Genomic DNA, 11,072 nt, shown 5'->3' on the forward strand with positions numbered 1-11,072 from the left:
CGATACATGATACGATCTTGGCGTGGTTCTTGAAATTTTAAATACATGTACATATATTTTTCTTGTACCCGGAAAAATACTTTTTTTAAAGTACGAGAAATAGTGTGTAAAATGTTTTTCATTTTGGGGAAGAGTTCGCATATGAATTCGAATCTAATACGATTGTGACTTGGCTTCGGAAATTTAACAATTTCACCAGGTTCTTGAAGTGTTATGCCAAAACAAATGTTATCAGAAATGTTACTTATTACTGATCCATCAGTAAAGCCAGGAAGTCGTCTTTGTGATTGTCTTCAATTAATTCTGTATACAATTGTTGCTCAAACAATAGCCGACATTTGTTTCTTCTTTAACTGCATACACAACCAAGCAGCAGACAATGCGGTGGTTGATAAAAGATTCTCACAATTTAGTAAACATCAAAAAACGAAAGCCGCCAACATGTTTGCTGGGCTTGGCGGTGTTATTTGACACAATCAGTTGACCAGTAAATAATGTCCGCTTTATTAGCTGGAAATTGAAAGGGTGTGAAATTGTACATGAGTGCAGCTTAAATTTTTTAATAAAAGTGACTCGTGACCATTGCAGGCCTACTGCACTTAGTTCTCTGGTTTTACATGGGTATGTTATTTGTTTATGAACTTGTTATTAATTTCCTATTTTTTTATAAAAATATTTTACTGTAATGGAAAAGCAAGTTCACAAACGCAAGTTGTTCTCTGCATTTTGCGCAGTGATTAGTAGTTTTCACACGTTTCTTTCGATATTCACAAAATCTGAAGTCAGAGTTATATGCATGCTGAAAGCATGTGTTGATTTTTAATTATTCTTGCTGTAGTCATTCAAATGAATAGGCGTACAAGTGTTAATTTTTGGAAATTTGCAATGGATAAATGTAGACGGAAATCATATGAGAAAATTTTAGCAGTATGAAATTTGAACAGACACTGTTCATAGACCCTGGAATGTAATGAACCGTACACGTGCTCCGTCTTTCTTAACCTAATTTTGCTGTTAATTTTTCTGATTGAATTCAGACACATAATGATATGTGCAAAACTATTGAATAGTTTAAATATGTATGCAGTTTTTGCAATGGAATTACATATATTATGGATTAATTGCAAGCCTCGATGGTATCATATCAGACGGCAAGTAAACGGTGTTGATGCTCTGTTCATACTGTATATTAGACCTTGAATTCAGACACAGTGATCTGGGGAAAAAATTATTGAATATTGTAAATCTGTGTGCAATTTTACAATGGAATTACATGCATTATAGATGAACTGCATGCCACGATGGCACAATAGTAAACGGTGCTGATACCCTATTCATCATATACATTAGACATGAATATACATATATGTGCCAATGTGTTGTTCTCTGAAAAAAGTAAAACACTGTAAAATAACGCATTAACGTGAACCCAATATTAATGAGGTCCAATTTTTTGGACCCCGATTATCATGTTATTGCGGGGTTCCACTGTAGTACCATTTAGGGAAGTTATCTTTAATGGTACCATTTGGGACATATTTGGTAGATTTTTCTTCAGTAGTACCATTTGGGAGATTTTACTTCAGTGGTACCATTTAGGAAGTTTTTCTTCAATGATATAATTTGGGGAATTTTTCTTCAATGGTATCCTTTGCAGGATGTTTCTAAATTAATTTCCAGCAAAAAAATCTGTAGGTTTGTACCATCAGTTGGGACATATTTTATGCAAAGGTTAAATCAAAATTATATATAAAAAAAATTTCTTAAGGAAAAATGAAAGTCATAGATTGTTTTAACGATAGATCTTGGTAAACAGGTCAGACCTCAGGATGTGATTTTTTGTTTAGTAACCTTTGTCTACTCTAATTGTGATTCCTATCTAGAAGCTGTTCATCAATATGTGGGTGTGTGTGCACAGATCACAAACATTTCAGATACATGGTTTGATGGCATCTGTCCATCCATACATCAAATTGTCCAGTACAGGGTCCCAAATGGCTGAGCTGTCCAAAGTACAGATCACTCACACATCTCACCTTTGTCCACATTATTTTGGTTCTTGGCTCAACCAGTGTGGGTATGTGAGAAAGCTTATCAGTAGCTTCCCATTGGTTGGTGGTTCTTCCTGGGTTCTTCTTCCAGCAAATATACTGGCTACCAATGATAGTCTGTCATGTGCTGAAAAAAATGGCATTAAACCCCACAAACCCAAACCAGTCCATCCATCAAAAAGTCTGTCCATCCATCTGCCATTCAAATTTCAACAGAGTTTTGGAATCAGCTTAGTTTCTGAGACTGCTATATATAATGCTGCGTTTGGTTTTGTGATTAGTTATTTCCTCTGATAATATTGCCTGCAGAGTCATTTAACTCTATATTTAGATGCATCACAAGACAAAACATATACTTCTAATATGGCCATTAATAGCTAGGGGTATTGAATATTTTCTTTTTATTCAAGATAATGTAAAATGATGGATGGCAAAAATGAACTATTCTTGTATAATCTTTATATTTTATACCCCCACTTTTTGCAGCAAGGGAGTCTGGTTTGGTTCTGCCCCTCTACCCCATGAAGCTTGTTTTGTGGTAGTGAGAACAGTTGTAGAGAAAAACATGATGTGATTGACATGTACCTGCAGCTTTAAGTTTTGCAATCTTTTTGAATTTTCTTGTTTGCCTATTTTTCACCTTGAATGAGACTTTTTGAACGCAAAAGAATGCATGGATCTGCTGATTTTTTTAAAGAGCTGGACCCATAATGATTCTGCTGACTCAGAATTCTCAAAATCTTTCCATAGTGATGAATGAGCCATGTTTAATAGCTTGAAACAATTGAACCATTATTTTTTTTATCATCAGCATCCACATAATGTTAAGCCCTTGTTTGAGTGTAGCCTTGGTATTCTTCTATTCCAGTTAAAAAAGTATGTATGTGTGTGTGTATGTATGTATGTATGTATGTATGTATGTATGTATGTATGTATGTATGTATGTATGTATGTATGTATGTATGTATGTATGTATGTATGTATGTATGTATGTATGTATGTATGTATGTATGTATGTATGTATGTATGTATGTATGTATGTATGTATGTATGTATGTATGTATGTATGTATGTATGTATGTATGTATGTATGTATGTATGTATGTATGTATGTATGTATGTATGTATGTATGTATGTATGTATGTATGTATGTATGTATGTATGTATGTATGTATGTATGTATGTATGTATGTATGTATGTATGTATGTATGTATGTATGTATGTATGTATGTATGTATGTATGTATGTATGTATGTATGTATGTATGTATGTATGTATGTATGTATGTATGTATGTATGTATGTATGTATGTATGTATGTATTTTTTTAGGGGACTTAATATCATATCAGCACAGAGTTCAGCAAGTTTATTTCTCCAGAAAAACACACAAAACTAAGATAAAGTCAAATGAGGAGCAAAGTCCTTACTATGTTAAGTCCTTTTTTTTAATAAGCTGTACTTTTTCAAAAGGTCCCTAGACATCAGTCACAAAACTTTATGAATTGCTTGCACATGAGATAGAGGCACTATTACCATTTTCTGATGTTCTAGAGTTATGCCCCTTTGGATAGGTGCAGTTGCCATGGAAGATTTACCTCAAGAACATTTTTGCAGGGGTCATATCATTTATTAAACCTATTAATGGAATAATGATATAACAGTTGTATGATATAACAGTTGTTGCAGAATCATCCCTGTTTATTATCCACATTATGTTGATATAGGCCTGTTCCACATCGTAAACAGTTAGAATCACTTTTAAACATCATGATTCAGTTTGGTGCCTGATGCGACAGCAACACAGATAGGTTATTTAGTGCCAAGGCAGTTGGAATATGTTCCTTGGCCAAGGACACACCACTTTAGTTGACCCAGGCTGGTGTGATGGCAGGATTCAAACTTGCACCCTACCGTGGTTTCTGACACACCAGTAATTTCTTGCAGCACATTTAACTTCGGCAACAGATTATGCACATATTTAAATAGCCCTCATTGTTAATCATAGCATGAATATAAAAATCATTTCTACCCTATTGGCAGTTGTTTTTTTTTTTTTTATCACCCCACCCTGCCTCAGGGATATATAGTAATTGTCATGCCCATCTGTCCTTCTGTTGATAAATCACTTTGCTCCCATATCACTTTACTGTCTCAGTTTTTGTTGGAGTTATTGCACCTTTTGTCTTGTAATTTAGTGCAGTTGATCACATCTATTTCTGCAGTTTTTGATGGATTTTGTTAAATATTATGGTCACCACCTGAAGATTTCTATATCAGCAAGTCATTTTTGCTGAAACATATTTTTATGCCCTTTTGCTGAAACATTTTTTTTATTGCCTTTACTGTCTTACAGTGTAATGAAGCATATGATAGATTACATTAGGGTAACTAGCCCTGTGGTTTTTGATGAATTGCCATGAAACATGGTAAATATTCTAGTCATCACCTCAAAATGCACCTATTGGCAGATCACTGCTCCTATAATTTTAAAAGAGTGTTTTTTGGTCATGTAGTAGACAGCAGTATATAACAGTTATATGATTATTTCAGTTGATCACCATGAAACTGTATGGTCATATGAATTATGTGATCATGTGAATTTGATCATCATCTGAATTGTATGATCATCATCAGAATTGCATGATCATCATCTGAATTGCATGAGCATCATCAGAATTGTATGATCATCATCTGAATTGCATGATCATCATCTGAATTGTATGATCATCATCAGAATTGCATGATCATCTGAATTGTATGATCATCATCAGAATTGTATGATCATCATCTGAATTGCATGATCATCATCATTATTGTATGATCATCATCAGAATTGCATGATCATCATCAGAATTGCATGATCATCATCTGAATTGCATGATCATCATCAGAATTGCATGATCATCATTGGAATTGTATGATAATCATCTGAATTGTATGATCATCTGAATTGCATGATCATCATCTGAATTGCATGATCATCATCTGAATTGTATGATCATCATCAGAATTGTATGATCATCATCTGAATTGTATGATCATCATCTGAATTGCATAATCATCATCTGAATTGTATGATCATATGAATTGCATGATCATCATCAGAATTGTATGATCATCACCAGAATTGTATGATCATCATCTGAATTGTATGATCATCATCTGAATTGCATGATCATCGTCTGAATTGTATGATCATCATCTGAATTGCATGATCATCATTAGAATTGCATGATCATGTTCTGAAGATACACATATCAACAAATCACTATCCCAAGTTTTTTTTATTACTTTGAGTATTATGAGGCATAACAAGTTTCACAATGTTCAGTGGATTATTGTGAAAATTTGTATATGTTATAATTATTTGAGGATATGCACATCACAAATTACTGTCTTCTCAAAAGTTGTTTTAGAGTTATTGCCCTTTTGTCTTCTATCTGAATGCAGTTTATGACAGAATCTTTTGACTCATCACTATGAATTGGTGCATATCATAAACATCACATGAAGATACACGTTGGCATTTTTTTTGTTTTGAGTTATTGCTTTTATTGCTTTCCCCATGACTATAGGATTCTAGTGTTCTTGCAATGTTTGTTAGAGTTATTGCCCTTTTTGTTTTGCAACTTATTGCAGTGTATGACAGAACACAACTAGTTCTGCAGTTTTTGATTCATAAAACTTAAGGTCTACTCTAGACATCATCTCAATAAATACATATAGACAAATCACTTTGCTTCAGCATTTTTATTTTAAAAAATGCTTTTTTTTAACTTGATTTAGTGTGACAGAATGTAGTGAACTCAACCATTCCTTCACTTTTCAGTGGAATTCAGTGAAACTTTGCACCTTCTGTATTCATCTTCTGAAGATCTGCATACCAAAATATCATGGCTCTCACAATTTTTGTTTGACTTGTTTATGATCATACATTGCATTTTTTGAGTATCACTGTGAAATTTGTTATTTTGGACATCGTCTAAAGATGCACTTATTATCAAATCTTTGTACTATTTTGAAGAGTTTTTACCCTTTATGCTTTGAGTTTGCATGTGGTGACATTTTTCAGTACCTCAACACAGTTGTGGCTAAATGTACTGACTGAATATAATGTTAATGTGGATTGCTCACAACTGTAAGAATATAAAGCCTTCCAAATAATGTACTGGCTGAATATAATGTTAATGTAGATTGCTCACAACTGTAAGAATATAAAGCCTTCCAAATAATGTACTGACTGAATATAATGTTAATGTAGATTGCTCACAACTGTAAGAATATAAAGCCTTCGAAATAATTGTAAGTGCAGCAAGAAAAAATGTAGCAGGTAAAGATAATAAAATTCTGGAAAATGTATATAATATAAAAGATAAAGTAGCACATATAAAATCATTAAAATATATGATCAAACCTTCTTATTTAGCCAGATACTCTCAAGAAGAAAGATTTCCTCAGGTGGTACATCATCATATAGTTTCTTTTTATGGAGTTAACACAGAAATATTTAGTGTCTCACAAGGTGGAGCTTGACACACTTGACAGGATTGTGTTCAGCTGTCAGTGGGCACTGGCATGGTTTGCATTCCAGTCAAGGTACACCTTTCAGAAGGTATACACAAGTCAGGTTTCTGCATATAGCTGCATGCAGTGTATAATAAAATGTTGTGGCTGCAACTACACTTGCAGTTTTTGGTGGATAACATAAGGTAGAAGTGGGATATAGGAAGACAGGTATATTTACAAAAGTAGTTTGTTCTCCATTCCTCATGTTCTTTGTTATTTTCAGAAAGGCATACAGGAATCATTCGGACTTCAAAATATCGAACCACCTACTCAAATGTCTCAGAATGTGTTGTATGAAAATATAAAGATCAGCTGCTGATTATAAATCTTTTTTATCTTTTGATTAATCCAAAGTGCATAACTGGTCAGAAGATTTTATAGATTTCAGCACTATTTTGCTGTCATATTATTTGAGTTTGTCATGATTTTTTAGTTGTGATTTTCCATTATTACCATCTATACTCACTTACAAGCCAAGTCAAATTACAAACACCAAAAGATCCTCATCTGCCATAGTATAATGTGCCTGTAGATCAGGGTCTGTGTTGTTTGATCAGTCCTAACAAACTGCACAGACCCAGATCTGCTGGTGCATGATGCGCCAGCAGATCTGGGTCTGTACATTTTGCAGTTGGACTCAACTTATAAGCGAGTATATATGGTATTTTTTAGTTTCTATATGTTATTTATGTTTCTTTTTCTTTTGTTTTGCAGAAATTGATTATGATTATAATCTGTGTAGTAGTACTACTGGTCATACTAGCAATAATTTTGGCAACAACGCTGACCTAGCAATGGCAACATAAGCAGCCAATCAACAGTTCACATTCCAGTTTCCATGGTAACATTGATCATGTGGTACCAATTGCTAGATTTGATTGGTGGATCCAGTTGAAGAGCTTGCAGGAATTTCAGTTTGAGAGGAGTACCAGTTGAAGTAACTACACGCCAGTGATTTTAAGAAAAGAAACTGTTTTAGAACATTTTTATGTTCAACATTTGTTGTTATTTTTCCTTGGCATTTGGCATTAGCAGTATAAATGGTTTTGATTTGACAGACTTCAAAAATGAGAATTAGTGATTTTCACCCAAATGCTCAACATTGTTAGAAATTATTTTTATCAATAAGAAGTGAGTGTATGAAGGGTTACTAATCTAACAGCCCTAACACTAACATACAAATCCCAAATATTGTTATATGGAGGTATTGTCACTAAATTATGTTCACTATGTAAAGTAAGCTTTATATTTTTTTCAATTTTTTTAAAATGTTCTCTTCAGAATATTGATGCTTGCAATTCTTGAATTACATTTCAAATGAATTTTCTGTCTGAATTTATTTGGTGCCTGTCCAGGTAAAGTTTTTAATCTGGAAAGTGTAAAATTCATGCAAATTGAGATTATGGTATACAGAACAATTTTAAATGAAGTATTTTCAGCTTTCATGAAAACCTCCGAACAGAAGTTATTTACAATTGTCTCTTTGCACACTGTGTCTTTTTAGTAATTAACATTGGTTTTTTATTTTTTTGATGTCTCAAGAAAATTTATTTACTTGTTGTCTGTAGGACAACATATAAACATATAAAAAGCTGAGACATGTTTTTTTTCTTCTGTTTGAACATAGAACTTAGTAATAGAAATGTTGAAAATGACCAAAGATCAAAGATTTTTCACCCATAACATTAGTCGGTTTATTTAAAGATTGTTATTTATTGCTTTTCTTGCTATAAAGTCAAATTTCAAATGATAATGGAGTTTGTGCATGAACAGATGTACAAACACTAACAGTATTGTTCAGTATTAACAGCCAGGAAAACAATTGTGGCAGATTTCAAAAAAAAAGATTTAGCACAATCTAAATTCAAGCATTAAATGAAGTATAATTTTTATGAACTGATTTTAATTAAAAACTTATTTGTACTAAAGAATACTAATGAAATGTATATTGCTTGAAACATATAGGCTGTCACATTTAGACATTGTTGTAGATTTGTTTATCTATGAATGATTTATGTGAATTCAAGTAAAGTTAGACATGTTATGTGAATTCAGGTAAAGTTAGACATGTTATTTTCCCAGTATCCATAAAATCTAGACCATCTGAGCTTCCTGTCTGATACCAATATAAAAAAACGGGCTATAATCATATTTTGAGCTCAGAGACCAGAAAAGCTTAAAGGATGGCCTGTTGTTCATTGTCCATCTGTTACAAGTTTAGTATTGCATTCCCTCCTAAACTACTTGGAGACTGCCTCCAAGCTTTACACACATTCATTCTAAGGTTGTCAGTGAGAATGGTGTTGATCTAACATATCACCACAGCAGCCATCTTGTTATTGCAACTCCTCATGAAAGTCACATCAGCATGGAGTTGTCACTGGAAGACCTATTGTGATTTCTAGTTGGTCTTAAATAAAAATTGTGTCAATCTGATATCCATTATCAGCAACTCAGTGGCCATCATTAAAATTTTGTTGCTACTACTCCTGATTGGAAAGTTATAATCAGTGTTGAGTTTTGATATCCATTATGGCCACTCTGGCAGCCATCTTTAAATCTTATTATTGCTACTCCTCCTAAATGGAAAGTTGCATCTACATTGGTTTTCACCAGGAGAATAATTATGATATCTTGTTGTTCCTGAATGAACATGGTTCTGATCTGTCCTCAAATGCTTCTGCCACAATGAACATACTGAAAACCTTCTCACTGATTCTCCTAAATAGATAGTCATATTAACATGGGTTTTCATTAAACTCTTATGGCATCCAGAACATCCTAAATGAAATTGGTTGCAATCTTGTGAATGTGGCTACCACACTGGCTAATTTTAAATGTTATTGCTCAAGAATGTCAGAGATGGTTTCAACACGAGTAAATTAAAAAGAACAAATGGTCGTACCTTCAGTTCCTTAAACTTCTTTACAGACAATATAGCATCAGTTTTTATTGTTTGAGGAGGTTAAAAACTTTTTTATATATACAGTAAGCAGATTAAGCTGAGCTGTTCATTTTCTTCATTTTGACTCGTAATTACTGGCCAATTTTATGTCTGTGTTTGTTTTTATGATCAACATCTAACTAGTTATGATATTAATGACAGTACAGCTATGGTCAAATAAGTTTTAGAAATTGTCTTTGCTGAATCTTTGGAAGTGGAGAGTCTGTAATCTTGTAATGCTTTCAAAATAACATTTAATTTATTTTGGGTTTATTTTATTTTATTTTTGAACTTTTTCATGTCCAAAATACAAAGCAGCATTGTTAGGTTGAGAAGTAAACATTCAGAACTTAATGTTTAAAACTGATCAGAAGGTGGGTACTTATTGTAGCCTGATGAATACCCCCGTCATGGGCATATACTTGTGATACGTCTAATTTGGGCCAGTCTAATTTTTAAACAGTAATTTTGTGTGGTAGTCATGAATTAAAGATCTCTCTCTCTCTCTCTCACTCTTTGTCCCTCTCTGTCTGTCTCAGTAATATTGTATTATCATGATTTTAATCAAAGCTGTTGACCAAATATCTATCTAATGAGTGACACAATGAGTGGTGCATGTTTTTCATGTAAAACCTGTAATCCCTAAGAGAGATAATGGAAGCAGCTGCTGTTTATATTATAAAACAAGCCTATCGCATAGTGTGGCATATTTGTCAAATTATAGATATATCCACTGTTACAAATGGTTCACACTGGTACATAACCATTTATGATCAAGCTCACTGTGCAAGTCAAAGATAGAGACTATATGCTGATTTGGCACCAAAAGATGTATACAGCTGAAAGATTATTTCATTGTTATAAGCTCAGTATCATTCTACTATGCATTCCTAGGATGTGTATGAAAACATGTTTAAGGCCACTGACCTGTATGAAAAGTACCATTAAAAATTACATAATAAGTTTACAAGTTGTAGCTCATTCACCAGTCATTGTGTGTGCATGTAACCTACTACAGTTTGATGGTGTGAAGAACAAAATGGTTCATCATCATTGTTTAGATAAGCTTATGTTGGAACTTTCCACCTCTTATCATTGCAATAGATTTTGTCACCAATATCATATTTTTGGGTCCACCACACATCATTTTTTAACACTGAGTTTGATGTTGAAGTTTATAAAGAGAGAGAGCTTGAAAGAAATTTGACAGAAGTGATTAATTCATACTGAAGTATGAGTGTATAGAAATGAGATAAGTTGCATATGCCTCAATACATCACTGCAAAATCTTCATTTTGATATCTCAATAAAATTAGTTTCAGGCATGGGAATCATAAAGAAATTTCCAAATTTCAAGGATATTTACTCCTAATTAATGATTAAAAACAGTTCCCAGTTGGTCCGAAGTGATCAGAATTTTTAGATTTTCTGTGATGAATACATAATATCAGATATTCAGTGATATGTCAGTGAGTTTTAAAAGTTGTCATTTTCATGCCTGTTGCTTT

At 33.1% G+C, this 11,072-nt stretch overlaps 1 protein-coding gene across 1 annotated transcript in view; it reads left to right on the forward strand.

Annotated features, from left to right (window-relative positions):
* LOC149775789 (syntaxin-like) overlaps positions 1-8,200 on the forward strand; it is a 124,003-nt gene extending 115,803 nt beyond the window's left edge. Inside the window, exon 10 of the mRNA XM_089943548.1 lies at positions 7,335-8,200. Coding sequence (XP_089799674.1) covers positions 7,335-7,412 — 78 coding nt within the window. The 3' untranslated portion in view covers positions 7,413-8,200. The remainder of the gene's footprint in view (positions 1-7,334) is intronic.
* Positions 8,201-11,072: the final 2,872 nt, after the last annotated feature.

The sequence above is a fragment of the Sinohyriopsis cumingii genome, chromosome 19 (assembly GCF_028554795.1).
Source record: "Sinohyriopsis cumingii isolate HCF-2022 chromosome 19, ASM2855479v2, whole genome shotgun sequence".
In the NCBI taxonomy this organism is placed as follows: Eukaryota; Metazoa; Mollusca; class Bivalvia; order Unionida; family Unionidae; genus Sinohyriopsis; species Sinohyriopsis cumingii.